General features: G+C 49.2%; 1 protein-coding gene across 1 annotated transcript in view; it reads left to right on the top strand.

Moving 5' to 3' along the window:
- Positions 1-25,784, top strand: part of FAT2 (FAT atypical cadherin 2) — a 55,736-nt gene extending 29,952 nt beyond the window's left edge. The window contains exons 10-24 of the mRNA XM_033072811.1: positions 319-4,371; positions 6,557-6,753; positions 7,382-7,535; positions 8,196-8,429; positions 9,218-9,607; positions 10,390-10,604; positions 11,229-11,366; positions 12,240-12,383; positions 12,645-12,842; positions 13,925-14,732; positions 15,487-15,632; positions 18,676-19,117; positions 21,561-21,714; positions 23,300-23,892; positions 24,650-25,784. Coding sequence (XP_032928702.1) covers positions 319-4,371; positions 6,557-6,753; positions 7,382-7,535; positions 8,196-8,429; positions 9,218-9,607; positions 10,390-10,604; positions 11,229-11,366; positions 12,240-12,383; positions 12,645-12,842; positions 13,925-14,732; positions 15,487-15,632; positions 18,676-19,117; positions 21,561-21,714; positions 23,300-23,892; positions 24,650-25,182 — 8,399 coding nt within the window. The 3' untranslated portion in view covers positions 25,183-25,784. The remainder of the gene's footprint in view (positions 1-318; positions 4,372-6,556; positions 6,754-7,381; positions 7,536-8,195; positions 8,430-9,217; positions 9,608-10,389; positions 10,605-11,228; positions 11,367-12,239; positions 12,384-12,644; positions 12,843-13,924; positions 14,733-15,486; positions 15,633-18,675; positions 19,118-21,560; positions 21,715-23,299; positions 23,893-24,649) is intronic.
- The last annotated feature ends 151 nt before the right edge of the window (positions 25,785-25,935 follow it).

Raw genomic sequence — 25,935 nt, 5'->3', positions numbered from 1 at the left:
TTGAAGGAACTAGTACTGTCTGTGCTACCATGTTCTGCACACGAGGCAAAAGCTTCAAACATATGCTCTGCCACCACTAAATATGCTTAAATTAGAAGGGTGTTTATCTCCAATTTACATTTTGATTGATTCAAATGTTAGCTCACAGATCCCAATGGGCTCATTGTTCTTATAATTAAAATTATTTAGAAATGAATTAATTTATCCCAGTAAAAGAAATAGATGTTAATCAGGTCTGCATGAGGAGAAAAGGAGTTTCAGAAAACAAAGACCAGTAAGGTGTCTGCATTCTTCACTCTGTAATTTCTCTTCTTGCAGGTAATGGGGAAGGCTTCTTTAGCATCGACCCATATTCTGGAATTGTTACAGTTGCCCAGAAACTGGACCCATCCAGGCAGGAGCGATTTACTCTTATTGTAAAGGCAGAAGATCAGGGGTTTCCTCAGCTTAAAGATTCTGCTACAGTACATGTCCACATTAGACCTTCGGATCGAACCCCTCCAAAATTTCCAGAGGCTGAATACATCACAGAGATCAGTGAATCCACTGCTGTTGGTACTCCTCTGATCCAGGTTTCAGCCACAAGCTTGTCACCAGTCAGCTATGAAATAAAAGATGGAAATGGAGATGGAGTGTTCTGCATGAACTATCAGTCAGGCCTTATTTCCACTCAGAAGAGCTTAGATTTTGAGCAGGTGTCTTTTTACCAGTTGAAAGTCCGCGGTACCAACATGGCTGGAGCATTTATGGACACAGTGGTGCTCATCTATGTCATAGATGAGAATGACAATGTGCCTGTCTTCGTTAAGCCTTCCTTCATTGGCTGGATCATGGAGAATGCCCCACCACAAAGCATGGTTCTGGATGAAAGCAATGCTCCCCTCGTGACCTATGCAACAGATGCTGATCAAGACTCCAATGCTTTGCTGGTCTATGAGATTTTGGAACCAGAGGCACTGAAATATTTCACAGTGGATCCCAGCACAGGGACGCTGACCAGTCGTGCTGATATAGACTATGAGCTCACCCCAGTTTTCCACTTCACTGTACATGTGCATGACAGTGGAAGTCCCAGCTTGTTCGCATCCAAGCCTGCCAAGGTCACCATCCACGTTAAAGATGTCAATGATTCACCTCCAGTCTTTCTCAAAGACACTTACGACATTTCTGTCTTACTGCCTGCCCACCCAGGGATGGAGCTTTTGTCGGTGCAGGCAAAGGATGCAGATTCAGAGGTGACCTACAGCATCGTGGAAGGGAACCTTGATAGTGCTTTCCATATCCATCCACTAACAGGTCTCATCTCCATTCTTAATACTACTGGCCTGAGAAGCCATCGAGAGCTCACAGTCAGAGCTGGTGATGGCTTATATAAGAGTACTGCTCTGGTTAAGCTAAATTTAACTCAGGCACAAGGTACCAGCTTGAAATTTGATCAAGATGTATATACAGCAACTGTGAAGGAGAACTCTACAGATGAGAAGACTCTAACCATTCTTGGGGTCAGAGGGTATCAGCTAAATGAACCCCTTTCCTATTCACTTTTGAATGAAAAGGAAAGGTTCAAAATGATCCAAGCTTCTGGAGTTCTTCAGACCAAGGGTGTGAAATTTGACCGCGAAATGCAAGACATGCACGAGGTAGCTGTGGAAGTGAAGGACAACAGGAAGCCACCAAGAGTGTCCCAAGCCACAGTCAGAGTTTATGTAGAGGATGTCAATGACAACCCCCCGCAGTTTGAGAATGTGCCATACTATGCCTCAGTGCAGGATGGCACAGAGCCAGGGGATGTCCTTTTTCAGGTGTCAGCTACAGACAAAGACGTAGGGGATAATGGAGCTGTTACCTACTCATTTGCAGAGGAATACAAATACTTTCGGATTGACCCTTACCTAGGAGACATCTCCCTTAAGAGGCCTCTTGATTATCAAGCTTTAAATAAATACAACCTCCGGGTCATTGCTAAGGACAAAGGCGAGCCTCCCCTGCGTGCTGAAGAGGAGGTTGTGATCAGTGTGAGGAACAGATCCAACCCTCTGTTCCAAAGTTTGTACTACCGAGTGAAGGTGCCAGAAAACGTGCCCCCATACACATCCATCCTCCACATCCAGGCCCGCAGCCCTGAAGGCTTACGCCTCATCTACAACATTGTGGAAGAAGATTCCCTGAAACTCTTCAACACCGACTTCAAAACTGGTGTCCTCACTGTCACAGGGCAGCTGGACTATGAGCTAGAGACAAAACACACATTTACTGTTAGAGCTACAGACACAGCACTTGGATCCTTCTCAGAAGCCAGAGTAGAGGTGGAGGTAGAGGACATTAATGACAACCCTCCTGTATTTTCTCAGATCGTTTACACAGCGTCTGTCTCGGAGAGTTTGCCACCACAGACCCCTGTTGTCCAGCTCTTTGCCTCTGATAAGGATTCAGGCAGGAACAAAGTAGTCTCCTATCAGATCATGGATGATGGTTCAGATGCTGCCAAGTTCTTTAATATTGATGCCAGCACAGGGCAAATAACAACAGCTCAAGCACTTGATTATGAAACAAATCAACAGTTCCGCTTGAAAGTCAGAGCTGCAGATCATGGGGTGCCTCCACTCAGTAGCGATGCCCTGGTCATTGTAGATGTGACAGACATCAATGACAATCCCCCTGAGTTCAGCCAGCTTCAGTATGAAGCCAAGGTCAGTGAAATGGCTACGTGTGGGCACATCGTGATCAAAGTCCAGGCCCTGGACCCCGACAGTGGAGACACCACCCGGCTGGAATACGTGATCCTCTCGGGCAATGACAACAGGCATTTTGCCATCAACAGCACTTCTGGGATAATATCCATGTTCAACCGCTGCAAAAAGGACTTGGAGCCGTCTTACAATCTCCGAGTTTCTGCTTCAGATGGAGTTTTCAAGAGCACTGTGCCTGTGTATATCAACACCACAAATGCCAACAAATACAGCCCCTCTTTTCAGCAGAGTGTGTACGAGGCAGAGCTGGCAGAAAATGCTGAGATAGGAACCAAAGTGATTGAGCTGCTGGCTATTGACCCAGATGGTGGCCCATATGGCACCATAGACTACACCATCATAAATAAACTCGCCCATGAAAAGTTCTCCATAGACAATAAAGGCTGTATTGCCACACTGCAAAAACTGGACAGGGAAAATTCCACAGAGAGAGTCATTGCCATTAAAGTCATGGCCAAGGATGGGGGTGGGAAGGTGGCCTTCTGCACTGTCAAAATAATCCTTACAGATGAGAATGACAACCCACCTCTTTTCAAAGCCTCTGAATACACACTGTCCATCCAGTCCAATGTCAGTAAAGGTTCTCCTGTCATCCAGGTACTGGCTTACGATGCTGATGAAGGTGCAAATGCAGATGTCATTTACTCTGTTGACTCTGTGGAAGATGTGGCAGAAGACCTTGTGGAGATCAATGCTGCCACTGGGGTTGTTAAGGTCAAGGAGAGCCTTATTGGTTTAGAAAACAGAGCCTTTAACTTCAAGGTGAAAGCTGAAGATGGCAGACCCCCTCACTGGAACTCTCTTGTTCCAGTGAATCTCCAGATTGTCCCCAGAGAGGTGACACTGCCAAGGTTTTCTGAGCCCCTTTACACGTTCTCTGCATCTGAAGATCTTCCAGAGGGATCAGAAATAGGGTCAGTCAAAGCTTTTGCAGAGGATCCCATTATATACAGCCTGGTGAAGGGAACCACTACAGAAAGTAATAAGGATGAGGTGTTCACGCTGGATGAACAAACAGGGGCTTTGAAAATCAAAAAACCTATGGATCATGAGACTACCAAGTGGTACCAGGTTGATGTCATGGCTCACTGCTCACATCTGGAGACTGAGCTGGTCTCTCTGGTCTCTGTGAATATCCAAGTGCAGGACGTGAATGACAACAGACCTGTTTTTGAGGCAGATCCCTACAGAGCTTTTGTCATGGAGAACATGCCTTCAGGAACCACAGTCATTCAAGTGACAGCTAATGACCAGGACATGGGAAGTGATGGGCAGGTCACCTACAGTCTGGAAGCAGAATCTGGCAACCTCCGCGGGCTCTTCACCATCGACGGTGAGAGCGGGTGGATCACCACACTGAAAGAACTGGACTGTGAAGACCAGGAGATCTATCGCTTTTATGTGGTGGCCACTGACCACGGCAGGAAGGTCCAGCTCTCTTCCCAAACCCTGGTGGAGGTGACTGTCTCTGATGAGAACGACAACGCCCCACAGTTCACCTCGGATTTCTATAAGGGCTCGGTCATCGAGAACGCGGAGCCGGGGCAGGTCGTGGTCACCCTGAGCACCATCGACGCCGACATCTCCGAGCAGAACCGGCGCGTCACCTGCTACATCACCGGTGAGTTTTGCCTGGCTTTGACTCTCCCGTGGGCAGGAAGAGAGTATCACCTCAAAGTGAGGATTTGATACCTTGTCTTACACATTATTAGTACAGAAATAGTGTTATACTGAGTGTCCTGTCAGAAGCAGGAGATGAAGGCTGAGCTCTGCCATGAGCTGGACTCGAATCTGGGGAATACAAAACCCTTCTGGAACTGCAGTTGGTGGAATGATCATTAAAATAGCTATCTCACCACTGAATCATCCTATTTCTTTGGGAATAAATAAATAAATAAGATACATAGAAGTAATTACACTGTACTGTAGAAATATTTATTTATACTTTCTTAACAGAGGAATAATTAAGACAGTGTAATTGTAATATCTGTTGGAAAGACAGGACAGGCAGTACAGCAGGAAGGAAGATTTTTCTCACACAGATACTGAGATCTGTATTTAAGTTCTTTGTCCCAGCTTTTCCTCCTACCAGCACTGCAGTCAGTTTACACATCACACATATACCTGTAGCCTGTCTGTGTTTTTTTATAACTATATATAAGTTTTTGGTATTGAATGTGTTTCCTACAAAACCACTTGGAGGCTGGCTTAATAACAAGGCTGCAGTTAGTCACTCTGCACTGGGGGATATTTAAGACTGTCACATCAATCTTAATAAAGGGTTTTGGCTAAGAAGAAATACTAAAAATTACTCTTGCATCCCTGAAACATCACCTGTGCCAACTAAAGTTAACCACTGCTGTAAAATAACAAAAAAAGTTACACTGGAATGTTTGTTGTGCATCTGCACAAGTAGAAGCTTGCTTTTATGGTATTTTTTGACCCTAAAGGGTCTTTCTAAGACCTGGAGCAGATACTTCAAATTAAAATGTTTGTTGAGACTCAAGCAAGGACCCTTCAGGGTCAAAACATGAGGCCAGATCATGCTGCAGCCTGTTATCTATTATTGTAACCATCCGAAATAGGGGAGGAATGCTGGTACTTTAATTTGGTTTATGGCATGCCTAAGTATTTTCAAGCCTTTGGGAGGAAAGATATAATCCATTATATATTCACATTTCTGCCATCTTAAGGGTAGTAGTAACTTCCAAGTACTTTAAACCTGAGAGGATGCACACTAATGTTCGGGGTGAACGCCTTGTGCTCTCTGCTCTGCTCATGCAAACACTGGTCAAACTCTACAAATAAACATGGAAATGCAGCAAAAGAGAGGATTGGGTGAACACAGAGCCTAGCTTCCCCTTGTCCACATTGATTTCAAACACACAGAAACTAAATCTGGGTATTGGCTAGTGTTTCCCAATGTCAGAAGAAGGGCTAGTACAGGTGTCATTGTGCCTCCACAATGAAAGCAGAAAGGGAGTGAATTTCATTTATCCCACTGTGTGAGACCCTTCAGAGTCCAACACAGATTCCACAGCCAGCTCTCTTCACTGACTCCCACTGTGTCATGTGCTTCCTCCTGGGCCAGCAGAGAACACCAGCTCCTTCCCAGGAGACAGGGATTCTCCAGTGGCAGCATCCCACCCATTTAAAATCCAACATACACAACAACAGTAGGAGCAGCATGAATCTGGTGAACCAAAGAGCCTGCTTAGTCTGGATTTACCTGTTTCTCATCATTTGGCTCTTACAGAAACAAAAAGTAACCCCAGAATACAAAGCTGTATGTTAAATATCTCTATAGGTTAAGAGGAAGTACAACTGTACATGGTACCATAGCAGTAAGATCCAAACCGTGTCTGCAGGGTATTTAAGGCTCTTGGATCCCTTTAGGAACATGCACCAAGAAAGACTGACAGGCTTTGGGAAGGTGAGACAATGTGGTTTTGAGGCAATGAATATGCACATCTGCAGAACATTACTGACTTTTCTGCAATCAGTTGTTTCCTTCTCCTGCTGTAATGTGCAGACAGGGAATAACTGAAATATGCAGGGTATTTCCCAGCTGGGCAGTGAGGTTGACCAAAAGCTCTTCACCTGCTGGATGCACCACCAGTGCCCTCTCTGCATCACCATGTGAGTCATGGAATCATTTAGGTTGGAAAAGACCTCTAAGAGCATCCAGGTCCTTCAGGTCTCCTAAGGAACCATCAATGGACACACCCATATTCCCTTTCCTTATCGCTTCTGATTTTCAGCACTTAGCAAATTCCTTTTTTTACTTGCTTCCTGCTTCCTTCTAGAAGGAGACGTACTGGGACAGTTCACAGTTGATCAAATTGAGGGTGAATGGACAATTTCTTCCAAGAAGCCTCTGGACAGAGAAGATACAGAGAAATACCTCCTCAAGGTTATGGCCTCTGATGGGAAATTTCAGGCTACCACTGAAGTGGAAATTTTTGTACTGGATATCAATGACAATAGCCCTGAGTGTGGCCAGGTAAGACGTCTGTTCTGGGGCATCAGGGGCATAAAGGGCAATCCTGGAACGAAAGAATACAATAGAAAAGAAGAAAGAACAGGCAGAGCATGTTAAAGGGTTTGGCTTGTCATAATTCTTCTCACACAATCCTGTTGCTTTGATTATGCTTAACAATTTTAATTAAGCTGCATGTCAAGCAAGAATATTAAATCTAGCCTCCAAGCATGTTTGCCAGCAGCAAGTGAGAGCCTAAACATTATGAAGAGTAATTTTTGGAGATAAACAATGCCAGGAAGCCTCCTGGGAAGGGGCATGTAAATTACTGAGTTTTATATCCTGCTAAGCTGGGAGATTCCCATCAGGAGGTTTGTTGCTGGAGAGAGCTGATCGCTGGTGTGGACGTCACCTGTGGTGAGAACGACAGAGATGGTTACTTCCCAAAAGAGATTCAAAGGCTTGTGTGAAATGAGCTCACTAGTCCCAGTCCACACCCCAGCAGCCAAGAATGGGAGGCACATTGTGTTCCCCTATAAACCACAGGGTTTATCCTTCTCTGTGAAGCTTCTGTGGGTCTGTTCTCCCCCCGTATGGGATGGTGGAATTTTGGAGGTGGCTCAGATGCCAATGATTCCTTCTGTCTTGGCAGATACTCTACACTGGGAGAGTCTCTGAAGATGCTGGGCCGGGTCTTTTCATTTTGAAAATATCAGCGACCGACCCCGACGTGGGCAGCAATGCCCAGGTGACCTACAGCCTGCACGGCCCTGGCGCGGAGGAGTTCCGGCTGGGAGCACACACAGGTGAGAGCAGGGCAGCAGCATGCTTCTGTCCTCCTCCTCGCCCACCCCGAGAAATGCAAGCTCCCAGCATGGCTCAACACTTACCTCCTCATTCCAGCTGTCCTAAGCTAGGAAGGAATGGCCACAGCATAGAGGAGAGTGAGTTCCACATCATTCTGTTAGCTGTCGTTGCAAATGTTGTTAAAATGAAGGGCAGATGTTATTGCTAGCAGCCAGGACTCAAGGAGGAAAGAGAAGTATTTGGCTTGAGCCAAAGACACAAGTTCTGAATCCCAAAACACCTCTTACTGAGTCTTGGGCAGTGTATTTACCCAAACAGACTTGATGATCGTTCTAGAGATCACTTGGAGTTCATTACATTTCAGAAAGCTCAGTGCCGTGGGGTTTAGAAGTACAATTTATTTATGAACAGTTTTATCCCATGATGGCATCCCTTGGATGAAGTTCAGCTGAACTTGCAGGACTGCCCTTGCCAAGCCTTGCCAGGGCCCTGGCTGGCAATGATCCGAGGATAGCCCTGAGCAATGTGGCGTGGACACATCACCACTATTAGCTCAATTATTGTCTCCCACGGTTCATCCAGGAAAACAGCTGAACCTCTCTGAGGCCTTGTAGGCTGTGACTGCTGGAGACACAACCACCTCATGTTCTTCCCCACAGGAGAGCTGACCACATTTGCACCCCTGGACCGTGAGCAGAAGCCCACGTACCACCTCGTAGCCAAAGCCACGGACGGCGGGGGCCGTTCGTGCCAGGCTGATGTGACGCTGATCATCGAGGACACCAATGACAACGCACCCAGGTTCTTCCCCAGTCACTGCGCCGTGGCCGTCTTTGATAACACCACAACAAAGACACCCATCGCTGTGGTTGCTGCCAGGGACCTTGATGAAGGTGAGTCAGAATGGGATTTATGTGTTAGTAGAGTTCATCTTTCATTCTGAATAGAAGCCTTTGAAACCTAGGGAAGTGCCACAGCAATGGGCTTAGATGATTGAATCTTGGCGAAGATGTGCCTGGATCTCTTGCTGACATGTTCCTGACTGGGCTGGCATCAGCATTTCTGAGACCCTGATGGGAGAGCAGTATCTGTAGAAACATGCTGATCTTCTTTGAGAATGTGCTCAGTAACTGCAGCTGCGATGCACAGCACAAACTGTGACACAGGGATCCAAACTGGACAGAAACTTATTCAAAGGTGGGGACTGAGAATGAGTGCAGTAAAGGTAAAAAGGAGTTTTAGATATGAGTAGGGTAGGTAATATGGATGGAGACGTCCTCCTGAAGGCACAGAGATTCTCAGAAATATAGGCAATGCTCCTAAGAAAGGAACTTTAAATAAACCTCCTCAGCAGAGTCTGTATTTAGAGAAGCAAGATCATATTTATCTTCTTTGGAAGCAGATACAAAGAGCAATTATGTTTGAAAACAAGGTAATTAAAAATGGGGAGCACTAGTAAATGCAGACAGCTGACACTGGTGGATGTTGTTGAAGGTGGCTAGATGACTGAACCTGCAGATGGGCAGGGGAACACTAGATGTTCATATGATGTTCATACAGCCTCCCTTTTCCTTGGGAATTGAAGGTCATTCAGTTCATGTAGTCCTAATGCATTATAAATAAATAAACCCAGCAGCATCCCTACCCATTAATTACTGCAGCCTGTCCATTACTCTTCCAGGTCTCAACGCTGAGGTGGTCTATTCTCTGTCTGACTCTGCCAATGGACACTTTTCAATAGAGGAAACCACAGGGGTGATCCACCTGGAGAAGCCTCTGAAGGATTCCCAGCACTCAGCCTTTGAGCTGACAGTCTGTGCCACTGACCGGGGCACCCCGCAGCCCCTCTCTTCCCTCGGCACTGTCACTGTTTCTGTTGTGGATCTCAATGAATACCTGCCTGTTTTCCTGGCCCCTGAATATGTGGCCATGGTAAAAGAAGACGTGGCTGTGGGTACTGAGGTCCTCAACTTGTCAGCTCTGACAAGGGACAATGCAGAAAACACAGAGATCAAGTATGAAATTGTGAATGGCAATGACCACGGGAAATTTCAGCTCAACTCAAACACAGGTAAAATGATCTTGTTCCCAAGCAGGTCCAGGTTGATACAACATCAAAGGCTGTCTTTGCATCTTCTCTGGTTCTTCCCTATTTGGCTCCCACTTCTGCTCACCTCTGTCTTTACACAGCACAAAGTTAGGGAATACAGTCATCTTTTCTACTTCAAATTTTGCCATCCAAGTCACTTAAGGAGTGATCCAAATCCTACTGAAATTAATGGAAAGATTCCGTCTATGCATGGACCTGAGACAGGTCCATGTGAATGAGAGGAACGTGTAAAACAGGATGAGGAAATTTTCACACTTCAAAATGCAGGAGAAAGTGGTTTCATTTAAAAAGTCTTTCCATCAAGAACCCATGAGGAACCTGCAGCCCAGGGTAACAGGCAGCTTTATTGAGTAGCACTCAATGAACATGGATAATAGCACCCTAGCCATGGGCAGGTGGTGAGCCATGATTACCAGCCAGATAAAGCCCTATTGTGCTTGCACAGCGATGTGATCAGAGCTGTTATCACAGGGCCAGTGTTAACTCCCTGAAATGAGCCCTTGGCTGTGTCAGCAATGGCCTTCTGCCCTGGGCTGTGACATCTTCATCAATGGCACCTCAGCCTCTCTGGTCACAAGGCTCTTGATAATTCTTCCACATCAAGGTGGTCAGAGTCAGGTCAACTACACTGTTTCAGCTGTCAGTTTGGCAGTTGCCTTGGCATATCTTCAGTATTCTAAGAAATCTCACGTGCCATTCATTCACAATATTTTCTGTCCTTTCCTCCCCATCTGCCAACATAGGTGCCTTATACATCAATGGGAGCCTGGACTTTGAAGCGAGTCACGAGTATTACCTGTCCATCGAGGGCACGAGGAAGGGCTCAGCCTCTCTCAGCGATGTGACCATGGTGGTGATCAACATCACTGACATTAATGACCATGCACCGGAGTTCATCCAAGATCCCTACTTCACTGACATTCGGGAGGATGCTGCCATTGGAGAAGTCATCCTCACGGTATGACTGAACCAGGCCAGCTGTCTTTACCTCTTCCCTGTTTGTATTTCTATTTGTGCAGTGAATACTATGCAGTATTGACTCCTCTTGTGCACTTTTCCTTGGACACAGCAGCCTCAGTGGGCTTGTGACATTCAGCATCTAAGATTAAAGCATGACTTTAAAAAAGGATGATTGGCAGAATTCCTGAGACTCCATAGGCATGGAGAACACTTTGACTTGTAAGACACCTTTAAGTGAAAATTAAGGGTGGGCTCAGGAGCTTTGAGAAGATCCCAAGAAGACAAAAATGCCTGAAAAAGGACAATGTCATTGTGATCTAGGGTAGGCAGAGGCTCCTCTGCATAGAATAGCAGAGCCCAGGGTGATGTGGAGTTCCCTGTCCAGCCTGTTACCCTCACAGGGGTGGTAAAGTCAGGAAAGGAGAAAATTCAAGAAATAAAAAAGCTGAGGAAATTATGTTGTCTTGAAAAAACTATTGGATGACACTTACTGCACCACCTTTCTTTCCCCCTCCTCATTTGAGACAAGCTCAAACCAATACCCTTAAAGTGGTCCCATTTCTCCATGGTATGTCCTTTTTGACCTAAGGGTCCTAGCAGGGCTTTTTTTTCCTCCAAACAGGTGTCAGCTGATGACTTGGATGGGTCAATGAACAATCAGATCACATATTCCATCGTGGAAGGGAACCCGCTGGGACACTTTGCCATTCAACCCAAAAATGGGCAGATCAGCATTGCCAAGCATCTGGACAGGGAGGAGGTGAGTTCAGGAAAATGAGAATGGGAAGGTTGAAAGAGATGTGTTCCAAAAGATGGAGGGAGAACAGGTTTCTCAGCTACCTCCTGTTTTCTGAATTATTTCCTTATAATATTATAGGTAGAAACAAGGCATTAATTTATTTTCTACACTCACAGATACTGAAGTAGGAAGGCTGGGCTTTAGGAAAGGCACTGTAGAATCATAGAATGGTTTGGATTGGAAGGGACTTTGAGGATCATCTAGTTCCAACCCCTTCCATGGGTGGGACATGTTCCACAGCTCTGAGTTTTGGTCTGCCCCACTGGTACTTCAGACTGGCTGGGTGAGAGCCCCAGCCAATATTGGGAATGTTGGTTTTGGAAACCAACATAACTGGGTTTTGTTTCTCTGCATTAGAGCATTAGAGAAAGCAGGTGTGGGGAGGAGAAAGGTCACAATCTCTCATTCATAAAACAGCAGTAAGTTGTCTCAGCCTGACAGAGTTCAGAAGTTTGTGGGCAACACTCTGAGGCACATAGTGGAATTCTTGGGATGTCCTGCACAGAGACAGGAGCTGATCCTGATTGGTCCCTTCCAGCTCAGCTTATTCTGTGATTCTATGATTCTTAAAACACTGCTGACAGGTGTTTGCTTAGTTTCATCCATCTTTGCCAAGTTATTTCTCTTCTCTGTAACTGTTGTGAGGCTGATTTGGTTTAGCAGTGAGCTTTGAGTGAGATTTATGGATGGAGAGCCTTAGCCAAGGGCAAAGCTGTTGAGGCCATGGTGCATGGACTCAGGCATTTCAACAAGCTGCAGCAGAATAAAACTTCAGTGTGAAAAAGCCACCATTCTGCCATTTCTCCAAGTAATCCTGCACTACAAATCCTCCAGATCTCCAGTTACTCGCTGACAGTTCGAGCCACAGACAACGGCCACCCTGCTCAGTTCAGTGACGTCCCTGTGCATGTCCATGTGTCTGATGTCAATGACAACCCTCCTCGCTTCTTCCAGCTCAACTACAGTGTGGTGGTGCAGGTAAGCCAGGAGAGACTTTGTTCTGCCAGTCCCTCTCACTGCACTAAGGAACTCATTCCTAGGCTGCTGTTAGAGCAAAGTGGGGAGACAGTGATGAATCACGTTGCTGCTGTGTGCTCTGTGTGTTCTAGGGCAGGGGTGGGATTTGTTCTCCTGTTTGTTTTCCTGTTTTGCTGTGTTCCCAATCCAGCAGCTCTGTAGGTTCCCCTGGGCCGTTTCTCTTTGCTTTTCTTCCTCCAATAGCATCTTTCCCCATTTCAGGAGAATGCTCCCGTGGGGACAAGTGTCCTGGAGCTGATCATGAGTGACAGAGACTCTCCAGAAAATGGACCACCATACTCGTTCCAGATCACTCAGGGCAATGATGGGAAGGCCTTTGAAGTCACCCAAAATGGTCTGCTGGTGACATCATCTGTCCTGAACAGAAGAATGAAAGAACAGTACCTATTGCAAGTCCAGGTAGAACCTGTGTTACTGTCCTGGTGTCTGAATTCCCCAGCTTAAGTAGCAATAAAATGTGATTAGCATGGCCCAGCTGAATGAAAACATCTCTGGCTTTGAAGAAATCCAATCCAGGCACAAATTGTGCAGCTTGGAGCCAGCTCCAGAGCTCATTTCTCCACACAGTCTGCCCACAAGAAGCAGGGGGCCAGCTTCTGTGTTGATAAAATCAGATAATACGATCGTGAAAAATACTCTGTCAGCAGTTTCCTTAGACAGATGCTTTCCCCATAATCATTCTAGTGAATTCCAATTTAAAGTGAGCCCTGGATCTGGTCCTACAAGCTTTCTCTAATTATCCCTGTCATTTAAGAAGTGGTTTCAGTTCCTCTTCAAAAAGGATTTCTATTGTTGCAGAATGAATTCATTATTTTTCAATGTTATCAGTAGGGTAGTCCATTACAAACAAAAGGATAATAACATGTAAAGTACATACTTCTTCAGTAATGGCAGTTGTTGTAAAGCTGGGTACTATTATATTACAAACCTCAACCTCTAACTGCTTAGCATTAGGGAGAAATTTATCCCATAATCTGATTATTCGCATTTTTGTGTTTGAGGTTCCTTGACTCAATGCTAGACAGACATTGTCAGAGGTGGGACAGGGGCTCAATCAGCCTGGAAGGTGAACGACTGTGTTGATGTGTGTAACTGCTTTACATCTCCATACACTCAGTTACACATGGAACCACAAAAATTGGTAACATCACAAAAAATTATTAACCCTCAGGAGTTCAGAGCCACTCAGAGGTGCCTCAGCTGCTGCTGAATGCACAGGGGAGTGAGCGTGACCCCAGTAGCAGGAGGCCTCAGTCAGTCTCCATGCTGGAAGGGATGCTGCCCTTTTCCTAGGGCCTTCTCCAGGCAGAGCTCCAGCACTGCTGCCAATTTTTCCCATTCCTTCTTCATTCCCAACCTGCCTGAGAGCTTCCAGTAATTGCTCTCTGAAAGGCACTGTCCTTTGCAAGAGCTCAGCAATCAGGTGAGGTGACAGTAAATCAGTGTGTGGCAATAACAGATCCCTCTGTTTTCCTCGCCAGGTCTCTGACAGTGGCATCCCTCCCCTCTCCTCATCTGCATTTATAAATATCCAAGTGACTGAGCAGAGCCAATACGCTCCCTCAGCCCTTCCCCTGGAAATATTCATCACCACCAACGAGGAAGCTTTCCGAGGCGGCGTTCTGGGCAAGATCCACGCCACGGACCGGGACCCCCACGACACGCTGGTGTACACTTTGGTGGCACAGGTGCCCAAGGAGGGGCTCTTCTCTGTCGGGGCTGCAGATGGGAAGATCATTGCAGGGGACAAGCTCCCCCACGGCCACTACCTCCTGAACGTGACAGTCAGTGATGGAACGTTCACAGCCACCACCAGCGTCAGCGTCCACGTGTGGTGCTTCACGCAGGAGGCCTTGGACAAGGCGGTGGTGCTGCACTTCCGACACCTCTCCCCCGAGGAGTTTGTGGGGGACCACTGGCGCAACCTGCAGAGATTTCTGGGCAACATCCTTGTCACCCGGCGCCAGAACATCCACATGGCCAGCCTGCAGCCTGCAGCTGCCTCTGATGGGGTGGATCTGCTGCTGGCTGTTGGAGAGCCACACGGCTCCTTGTATGAGCCACGGGTGCTGGCCAGCAAGCTCACTGGCTCAGCTGGGGAGATGGACCAGCTCGTCGGGCTGCGGATGAAGAAGGCCATCCATGTGCCCTGTCACGGGTCAGACTGTGCCCACCGTGTCTGCAGGGAGACCATCCAGCTGGATCCAGGCATGATGTCGACGTACAGCACCGCCCGGCTCAGCGTCCTCACCCCACGGCACAGCCTGGAGCAGATCTGCTCCTGCAATGGTGAGCAATCCTTCCTGCCACTGTCTGACCCCACAAACCTGGGCATGTTGTCTTTGCCTTCACGTTTTGGAGCACCTGGATTTTCCATGGAATTTTGTTGCCCAGTGACCAACAGCTCTGCCCACAATTTAAAAGACTCTTAAGAGTCTGAAAGTTTCATATAGTCTATTTTTTAAAATTAATCTCCTGTAGCATTTAATAACAGCAACATCTCTCTCTCATTGGGAAGAGTCACTCATACTTAGCAGGAAATAAAGGTCAGTGATCAGAACTTTTTACCTGTGATCTCATGTGTTGATCCTGGACCTGCAAAGCACAGAGGAACTGATAAATTTGAGGAAAGCCAAATAAAGTGTATTTGTTATACTTGCTCTAGGATACTTCAAGAAATAAGTGGAGGGAGCAGGAATCAGTAACGCTAGGGTAGGAATGTAAGGGGATACCATAGAATAATATAGAAACTTAATAAGGATGGAGAAATTCAACGGTGTTGTAGACCACGTTGAGGGCATCTTAAAGGACAGAAATAGCCAGGCTGATATTTCAGGGTTGCTTCACAGTTAAGTACATAGAAGAAGCACTGGGAGCTCCCAGTGAGACTGTGGGAGGTGCAGTGAAGGGATCCATGGGTTTCTGTGGATATCACTACTCCTGGACAGTTGTGGCATCAGGCTAGGAAAAGAGGGAAAGCTTGATACAGTCCATAGCCTCCAAGTGCCACAAAGATGAGACCTTTCTTTTATTCTTCTTTCAGGAACAGCTGTGAGGTTTGGGGGCCACAGCTACATTTGGTACCAGCACTCCCAGGTCGGCTCCTGGCACATGCACTTTCGCCTCAAGACGCACCAGCACCACGCAGTCGTGTTCCACGCCAACGGGACCGACCACGCCACTCTGGAGGTGGGTATGGCAGTGCAGGGGGATTTCTCTCCACAGGTACAAAAACCTTACTCTCCTCAGGGAAGGGAATACAGGCAGAATATGCAAAAATATGTACCCTTAGTGTAGCTGAAATATCAGACTTGGGAAGACCAAATGAGAGCCAAGCACTGTTTGGCAATTGCTGCAACCACAATGGGAATTGTCCTCTATGCATGTAAATGCACGTGTTGGTCTCTGGTGTGACTTCTGGCAAAGTCATCAGACACCCACAGCAGGTCTACATCACCTTCTTTCTTCCAGCTTGTTTCTTCATTCCTTTCTTGCATCTCACCTCTCAGGACAAAGAATTTATCAGGTGGTTCTACTGGAGCAGAGGGCAAACTTTCTCCCATACCTCAAATTAAAGGTCCTTTACAGTAATGGACAGAAAAGACAGAACAGGAATCCTAAATTGTATTTTTCACACACCCCCCCCCCCTTTTCAACCACTTTCTTCAGATGCTTTCACTATTTTAGACACCTGCAGAGACAGGAAAATTTCATTTTGATCATCCTCCTCCCTTCAGCTGAACACTGAACTTACCAAAGCATTCAAAAATCATCTCCCTCTTCCACTTAGGCAACAGAAGGAAAGCAGATAACTAAAGAATAGTGGTTTTGTATATTTTTCATCAACTGAATTCGGACTAACTGGAGACTAAGATTCACAGGACATGCTTACCAGCTTGCAGAGGTTTGTCCTTGAGACTGGTCACATTGAGAGCTACACACTATAACCTACCTGGAAGTGTTCATCCTGTCCTTGGATTCCCCCATCCCTTCTCATGGTTTCACAACCCCATTTTCCTGTTCCATCTTTCCCCTGTTACAAAAGACCCACACAGCCAGGGAGCTGCACAGCAGCCAACCCCCACACACATGCCTTTTGCACATATTTCAAGCTCCTCTTGCCACAGCCATCACTCCTGAAGAGCAGGAGCAGAGAAATAACATCCAAATTTCCTGTACCCATCTCTGAGAGTGACTTTAAGCTGAACTGTAAAGGGCAAGTGAGAAAAACTTCTCAAGAAGTGTCTCAAGCTTTCTACCTCACCTCTGGGAAGGAAAGTCACCAAAGAGTTCATCAGAAGCAATCCAGGACTTTAGGTGGTGCTCAGGAAGTATAATATGGCAAGAAACTCCACTGATCCAGGCCAGTACAGAGGGTCAAGGGAGAAAAGGCTCATTATTGGTGGAGTTCAGTGAGCCCATGATCTCCTGTGCACAAGCTTGTCTCCACAAGCTTTTCAATAGGAAACATTCATAAAGCCTCCTCCATAAAAGTACCTGTGAATAATTTCTTTCCTGACTCACTATATTAGCAATATCATAGGGATAAAAAAGGTTTCTAAACCACCTGGGCTGATAAAAATGAAGGAATTCTTGAAGATTTTAAACTTTGTAGACTGAAGTACTCCAGATACATACTCCAAAGCCTTGAAAGGACCACAGGTGATGGTTTGTAGATTTGATGAAGAGTATGAGCTCTCCCAAGAGCATGCATATATCACTTTTCCAGTCTCTAAGCTCTCCTGGTGTTCAAAAATAGGTTGCATCAAGAGGATGGCAGACCAGGCAAACTGGGAAAGGCTTGGCAGTGTGTCAGTTCTTGCTGCAGGGAATCGAGTTCTCAGCTGTCTCCCAGCCCCAGAAATTGATAAGCCAAATCTACAGACCCATCTGGAGTGAAATCATGTTCCTGCAGATGAAGTGAAGTGACAAAGTTCTCTGGTGTGCTTGCCAATTGTGCACAGGGATTTACACACGTGTTGCCCTGAGGCCCTTCCATGGCATGTGCCAGCTGCTTCTTGTTCTTCCTTCCTTCAGCAGTTGCTCTCTCCTCCCACTGGTATTTATTTATACCATGGGCTTCTCTAAGAGTTAACTGTTGTGCTGCTCTGCTCCAGAGTAGCCCCTTCACAATGTATGTGGGTTTCTCCAGAGTCAGTGTAGCCCATAATAATTCCTCTCTTCTAACCCCATCCAAGAATCAACCCTCCTCGCTGTCTCTGATGTCCCCCATGCACATTGCTCCTGCCTGGGATGAATTGCTTGGTGTTACATAGCAGGCTCTGCAGGTTTCCCACCAACACTTCATTCCATCTCTTTTCTCCTTTTCCATGGGCTCTTGGCTTCTGTAAGAGAGAGGTTATATCAACAAAGCACTGGGGAGATAAAGGTGAAAAAGGGGTTTAACCCTGACTTCACTCCGAAGCAACACAGCTAACTTTTCCTTTCTCTGTCCTATATGACTTTTAAAGATTAATCTTGTGCCAGAAACAGGAATTTAATGCAGATGTTGATGTGGTTCAATTTTAGCAGCTCAATACCTTGTCTCTAGTCTGGTGGAGATCAAGGATTAGATTGCAGCACCTGTCAGTAGCTTTGGCCTGGTTTTTCAGCATGGGTACAACAGTAATTGCTTTCTCTGCCTCCCAAGTCCTCCTTTTTCCTCCAGAGAGAGCTGCCAGTGCTCCTCCTCAATAAGATTCTTTCACCACCCTCACCCCTGCCAAAGGAGCAACTGCTCCAGCACCTTCCCCACCACTAATGAGACAGTGAGAACAGGACAAAAGCCACATGGCCCAGAACAAGAGTCCATCTGTGACTGGTGATGCACTTATGGATAGTCTGAATGCCAGGGCACTGCTGAGGCTCAGGAAAGTGGGAGAGAGGGCAAGCAGTGGCTGTATGATCCCATGGCTCTGCTCTCTGTTGTGTGGAAAGATGAGCTTCCCTCTTTGCATGCTGGTCAAAGGCTGCCAGGAACGACTACGGGTGGAATTGTGCCAGAGAGACAAAGTGTTCTGCAAAATAAAGCGGTTGCAGTCACTTAATTGATTGAGGCATAGGCTAAAAAAGGTGAAAGGGGCTGCTTGGTACTTCTTGGAATCAGAAAGTTGGGAGTCAGCTGTCAATGTGAAGGCCAGGAGAGGGGGAAACAAGCAGCAGGAGGAAGGCTGAAACCTTCATAAACAGCAGCCACCTGTGTCACAGCTACCTGTGATTGTGTGTTTTACAGGTGGTTAATGGAGTGCCTCAGCTTGGCTACAGCTGCCGGGGGAGCTCCTCGGGGAACCTCTCCTCCTCGCGGTTCGTGAGCGACGGCGAGTGGCACTCGGTGTTCCTGGAGGTGAAGAACACTTCTGTCCGTCTGCTCATCGATGGCCTGGGAAACGCCTCTCTCCAGCTGCCAGGGACCTGTGGTGTCTCCCAGGGCAGGCGGGACCTGGTTTTTGGGGGCCTCCGGCAGTCGCTGCAGTCCCAGAGAGTCACACGGGGCTTCAGGGGCTGCCTGGACGTGGTTGCAATCAACGGCAGAGAAGTGGTTCTCCTTCCTGGGAAAGGGCAGTCGAAGGAAGTCCTGGAGGAGGTGGGGATAAGGCAGTGTTGCTCCCCCACTGGTGCCTGCAGCAGCAGCCCTTGCCTCAACAACGGGATGTGCTCCGAAACTCATGGAGGAGGTATGTGAACACCCCACACAGGGCTGCAGGACAGCAATGAGCAGTGGGGGGGAAAGATGCAACAACTTCATTCATCCCTGTGGAGGGGCTGTTCCAGAGGGGAAGCAGAGATCCTCTGTCCCAAGGGGACCTCGAGTGACTCAGTGCAGCAGCAGCTGCAGGGTGTGAGATCATCATCCTGGCTCTCACCAGGGGACCATGGGCCCAGAGGGCAGGAAGGTGTTTCTAAGGAGTGTGCATGACATAGGAGAACAGAGTGTTGCCAAAAACTCAAATGCATATAGAAATTCCACCCACCCCTCTGCATCCTTTTTGCTTAAGGAGCTGTTAACAAGGCTGGAACCAGGCAAGATGGGATCATGCAGTGATGGTATCTGGGCAGAAACAAGCCAAGATCTTGGTCTCTTCCCACTGCAGTGAGCAACTCCCCAGGGCTATGCAAAGGGATATGGGAAAACCATAAGCACAAATCCAAGAGTCCCAGGCTAACACGGGGTGCACACACCCTAAAGAGGTTTGATACAGGCTCTGCCCTAGGCACCCTGCTGCCCTGTTCCTGCCGTCAGAGGGGCTCCTTGCACTGAGGGGTATCCCCTCCCCACAGAGGGGCTGTGAGGAGAGGAGCTGCTCCCAGTGATGTCCACCCGTGTGTCACTGCCCTACAGCTCACTGTAGCTGCCAGCACAGCAGGGCTGCACCGGTAACACCCCATATATGAGATGGGTACTGCCTGTGCCTCGGCCCTCCGAGGGGCAGTGGGATGCTTCCCACGCTGCTGCGTGGGGCAGGAGCTGCTCCTGCAGCTCTGTGCTGTTTGGGGCTCTTGCCAAAGCACACCCTGCCCAGCGAGCAAGTGAGGACAGAGGAGGCACCACCTTCTCCTGCCCTGCCTGCTGCCTCTGGGAACAAGATTCCCAGCCCTGTCGACTCAGCAGCTGCCGGTTCAGGTGAACTTGTTTGACACCAGGTGTAGAGGTACAGAACAGTTAGTCTGGCTGGCACTCACACCTCAGCCTTCAGACCCTCTGCACAGAAAACCTCTCTGGCTGGGCTGGAAGGAGCTCAAACCCCACAAGGGGAAAACACATCTCTGCTCTAAGTCAAGGCATGCTCTGCTTTCATTGCAGAGAGAATACAGTGGGAGGGGGAGGTGAAAAATCACTCCATCAGTAATAACCTAATGATCATCCAGCACCCTTCCCATAGTTCCCTTCCAGAATGAACGATTTCTCCTGCAAATGGCCCAGCTGACCAGGAAAGAGCCTGTGGGACATGGCCTCAGGCAGGACACTGCTGCAGGGAAGGGATTGCCCAAGGGATGTTTATTTGTGAGGTTATCCTGGTTACTTGGCTTCCCTGAGTGCCATGGGCTGGGTGCTGGGGACCCCGGGCAGGCAGCACGAGTTTGTACAAAGCTGTGCCCAGGGATCTCAGGCGTGGGATTGCAGCACAGGCAGGGACTCGCCTGTGGGACCACGTGGCCGTGTGAGAACACATCTGTGGGGAGAGGACCCAGGCCAGCCCAGCACCACCCCAACCACAGCGCTCAGGACCTCAAACACCAGTGAGCCCCACGTCCAGAACATGTGTTTGGGCACACACAGCCCCGTGGGCAATGTCCAGCACCTGCTGCACCAGTGTCAGCACGTCCTTCTGGTACAGCTACTGACACACATGTGGAAACAGGCCCAGGTTGTTTGCCCCATGCTCTACAGCAGGGTTGTTCAGCTTGTGGATAACTAGCAAAGACTTTTCAAGTGTGCTGCAAGCTGGAAGCTGAATTTCCCGCACAGCAGCACCAGCCAGGTGACGAGCAGGAGCTCAGCACAGCCAGGGACATTCCCATGCTTAGGGCTACACCAAAGAGCAGCCAAAAGTACAAACAGCAGGAGCCCCTCCAAGTCCCTGGCTGTGCTGGGTTTCTCTCTGTCTATGAGCAGCCATCTCCTGCAAGCAGGAGAAACTCGGCATGTTGAGACAGGCATTCATACCACGAGAACTCGCAGGACCAAAGACTCCTGAGAACAACAAATTACAGGGGATTGCACTTAACAGAGTCAGAAACTGTGAATCAGCCAGCCAAGTTCCCCTTCCTTTATCCCAGATTTGTCCCTCAGCTTCCCCATGCAGTAAAGCTATGTCCTGACTGATTTCTGATCTGTCAGGAGAGGACAGCCTTGACTTGTTGCTCCAACAGCTCCCTAGTGCCACTGTGTTTCCCCAGAGTGGCCACCCAGCTTCCAGCAACCTCACCAGGTCCTGTACTGAGCCCACCAGGCCTCCAGGGATGTTCTGGGTCTCCCACAGCACCTGCTGCAGCAGCAGCAAACCTGTGCTTGGGTAGCTGTGTGAGCCCTCTGGGGGGGCCAGCAGCACCAGGCACTGCTTCTGCCTGTTCTTGCCCATTTTTCCACACAGATATGTTCACTCTCACCCTCTCCAGGTTACACCTGCATCTGCCCCGGGCTGTTCTCTGGTGAGCACTGTGAGCTTGGGGACAGTCCCTGCGAGTCCAAGCCCTGCCTGCATGGGGGAACCTGCACCCTCTCGGCCACTGGCTACTCCTGCCACTGCCCTGACTGGTACCTGGGCGAAAGGTAAGGCCTGGGGGGGCTTTGGGAGAGGTGACACCCCATGATGGCCTGAAAACATGAGCATTGTGCTTTTCTGGAGCTCACCAGATCGACAGACTCTGGGATTAATTGCAAACTGCAGGCACCTGAGCATTGCAGCTGGGAGGTGTTCGAGGGCAGAGCCAAGGAGAACAGGACACAAATAATGTGGCATTTGCCCCTCTGTGCTAATCTCCTCTGAGCAGGGGGGAAAACAGAAACATCTCTGCTTACAGCCTCTCCTTGCTGGGGGAGAGTCTCTCGCCACACACTGCTGCTCCCTGTGACAGGAGCTGAGTTCAGCAGTAATGGGAACACCTTGGCTGTGGTGGGGGGAGCTGAGCTGTGATGGGGGCCCTGGCAGCAGGGTACAGGTAGACACAGCCCTGGGTGGCAGGAGGGTGCCCTGAGGCTGGGGGAACCTGCCTGGCAGAGTTGTGAGGTGCCCCCTGCTTAAGTAGCCTGAACAGCCATCCTGCAGGTGCTAAAAGGGCTGCTGCTATCTGGGACCAGCTCTGTGGGGTTCATGCAAAAGAATTCTCTGTCCCAGCTCACAGCTGTGATTTATCCAATTAAAATCCCAGCTCAAGACAGTGGGCATTACCACCCCAGCCCAGCAGCCCCTCCAAGACCCCCTCCTTGCCTCCAGCCCAGCCTGGTCAGAGATTCCCAGCACAGGCTCAAACAGCATCACACCAGTTCATCCTTCTGCCTTGCCCATTTGGGCAGGATGGACACTGGTCCTGTGGATCAAGGTAAAGGCAGAAATGATCCACTGAGCTCTTTGAATAGAAGACTGTAGCTGAGCATTAGGTGGCAGTGTAATACCTGACATCAGCTGGAGCCTGTGGGTGCACATTGCACACACCAGCTCACGTGTCCTAAATCACTGACAACAGCTAGAGCAGTGCAAATCTCAGTGTTTGTTCCATAATGAGAACAAAAAATGGAAGGAAAGCCATTAAAGCACTGTGTATTCCCCCCAGCATGGGGAGGTCATTGCTGTTGGAAGGAAAGGTCCCCTGTACTGTTGACAAACATTTAGGTTATGTGTGAGGTGGAGCAGGACAGAATCAGAAATTCCATCTCAGTTCTGCAGATGCTCCATAAAATATCAAAAAGCCTCTCCAGCAAGGGTGTCTATTCACCACCTCACAGGTTAGTCTTTTACCAAGTGTTTGCTGCAATCTGCACACATCAACAGAGCATCCAGAGGTTCCACAGAGCTTGAGAGCTTGAGATGTTAACACTCCTCACACTGACCCTGGGCTTCCTAATTTAATAGGATGAGAGCATCTCTCTGTGCAGTGTTAACCCTAGAATTCCAAACACTGCTCTGAGGCAGAAAGCCCCCCATTTTAATTTAGGGATACAACTGAAAAACAGGGCCACTCTGTAAAACGTGGTCTCTTGAAAAGCATCATTTTATACTCAAGGAATCCAGCAAGCGAGGGAGAGCAGACCAGGATAGAGCATCCTTGGGTGGTGTAATCCAGAGCCTGAAGAGGATGAAGCAGTTCTGGTGCATCCCAGACTGCCAGGGGCTGTCTCCATCCCTTTCTCCCCACAGGTGTGAGAAGCTGGCAGAGGAGTGCCAGGACAACCCGTGCCACAACGCCGGGCGCTGCGTGAGCAGCCAGGGCTCCGTGCACTGCATCTGCCCGTCGGATTTCCAGGGGGAGTACTGCACCCAGCCCATCATCACCCCTGCCATCGTGCCCACGCAGTGGGCGCTGGGCCCCCAGGAGATCGCGGAGATCGCGGCCGGCGTGCTGGGGGCGGCCATCCTGGCCGCGCTGTTCGTGCTGGTCCGCAAGCGCTGCCGCCAGCGCGCCAAGGCGCACAAGCCGGTGGCTCGGGAGGACCCCGACCTGCTCTCCAAGAGTGAATTCTCCAAGAGCGTGGGCGTGGGCACCCAGCCCGTGCCCCCCATCGAGCTCAACATCCTCAGCGACGCGGCGCACAACAACCTGGACCGGGCCACGCCGGAGCAGCGCAAGGCCGCCGGCACCCCCGAGTTCGTCACCTTCAACTCGGCCAACGCCCCGAAGCACCGCGGCACCATCGTCTGCAGCGTGGCCCCCAACCTGCCCCCCGCTGCACCCCCATCCAACTCCGACAACGAGTCCTTCATCAAGTGCACCTGGGCCAGGGAGGAGATGGGTCAGTAGCCACAGCTTTTTGTTGCTCTTACACATCCTTCTTTCCGTTGGGAAGTGGATCTGAGATTTGCAGACATGAGGGACAAATGGTATTGCCTGAAGGAAAGTAAAGCAGGGGCAAATATTGCCCCAGCCCTGCGTTAGAGCCTTCATTGGCTCTTTTCTCCTGGTTCACCAGTACATCCCAGTTTTCTGCTTTAACCTGTTTGGTCTTGTACACAATCAGCAAGGAAACCATTAATGATTGTGTCAAAAAAACCTGTAAAAGAAAAAAAAAGAAGATCCTAAAAGTCAGTAGGAATTTTAGCGAAGATATTTGCATTTGTGCTCCTGGGCAGAGGGATCACATTCTCAGGGAAACACCTTGAATGGCTCTGGACAGAAAGGTTACCTCATGCAGGAGTTCCTCACAAGAGCAACTGCAGGGAAAGGGAGAGATCCAGGGGATCTCTGGCCCAATCACTTCATAACGTGAGTTTCTTGCGTCCAGACACGATGATGAAGTGTGTCTTTTGGGTTGCTAGAGTAGTGGATATCTGTAGGCTGGTGGGGACACTGCCTCAGCACAGCCAGGGGTGATCTCAGGTCACCACAATTCCCAAATCAGCAAGTACTCCTCCCCTATCCCTGTGTCTCCTCTCCTCCCCATTCTGCCCCATCTCCTACAGGCTCAGAGCTTACAGAAGGAATTGGCAGGAGGGCAAGAGAGATGCAATAACCACTAGAGCTGCAGCTAACACAGCTTTCTTTTCTTCCAGTCTACCCAGCAGAAACGACCTACTGGCCCCCCCGGTACCTGTCATCAGATGTCCAGGAATATTCCCACTACGAGGTCATTCAAGGCCCCCCTGCCTCCTCCTCTCACCCTCCTCTGCCGCCGCCGCCCCCTCCCCCAGCAGACACGGAGCCGGTCGCTCTCTACGGGGGCTTCCCCTTCCCGCTGGACCAGAGCAACAAGCGAGCCCCCATCCCACCCCGCTACAGCAACCAGAACCTGGAGGACTTCCTGCCGCTGGGCCCCGTGGACATGGGATCATCCCAGTGCCAGAACGAGTACACGGCCATCAGCTACTACCCAGCGCAGCTGGTGCAGGGCGAGGGGGTCCCGTACCAGCCTGAGCCGGGCTACAAGAGGGTCAGCATGCGGCTGAGCGTGGCCCAGCCCTCCTACGCTGACTGTGAGCTGGGCCACCAGCCCAGCATCCGAGCCCAGCCCCTGCCACCACCCAACTACGAGGGCTCCGACATGGTGGAGAGTGACTACGGGAGCTGCGAGGAGGTGATGTTCTAACGGGGCTTGCTTGTGGGATGAGGAGAGAAGCACATCTCCATGCAGAACAGAGTGCAGGGAGCTGGCACACGCTGCTGAAGGGAGGATTGTGTGTGTCCCCCTCAGCTTGCAGCATCCTCCCCAGCATGGCTGGGTTGTAATTGTGGCTGGATCTTTCCCCTCGCTGCCCTCCACGGTGCTCCTGCTGCAAATGGAGGGGAAATGCTCCAGCCACTGATGGAGGATGCTCCTGGGATGCCAGTGACTAACCTGCCTCCTCACCAAGGGAACTGCCTCCTCACCATGTAGGACCACAGCACGCTACCTGCTCACACCCAGGAGGAGGAGGGCAAGCACTGCAGGTATGGCAGCAGTCATGGTGGAGAAAGGTGTGAAAGGACTATTAGTGCACAGCCTGGCAGTGCCCCAGGTGGGGTACAGAGGCTCCCTGCTCCCAGCTCTGGCTCCAAGGGCTTGCATCAAGCCAACAGTTTGTTCGTGGAATGGATCAGCTGGTGCAAACCCTCTTCGTGTCTGCTCCCTGACACTGGGAGAGAGAAGAGGGAATGCAGCTGGTCCCACCAGCACATCCCTCACTGGCTAACAGAAGTCTAAGGGAAAAAAAAAAAGAAAAAAAAAAAAGTGAATTTCTGTAGAAAAACCAAGCAACAAGGTTTGTTACAGCAGGAACTGCCCACAGACTCAAACCAGGCTGCCCAGCTGTGCTGTGTGCACACGAGTAAGGGGACTCTGCCCCAGGATTGTGAGCACAGC

The sequence above is a fragment of the Catharus ustulatus genome, chromosome 15, assembly GCF_009819885.2.
Source record: "Catharus ustulatus isolate bCatUst1 chromosome 15, bCatUst1.pri.v2, whole genome shotgun sequence".
In the NCBI taxonomy this organism is placed as follows: Eukaryota; Metazoa; Chordata; class Aves; order Passeriformes; family Turdidae; genus Catharus; species Catharus ustulatus.
This window is presented reverse-complemented; position numbering and strand designations above follow the sequence as displayed.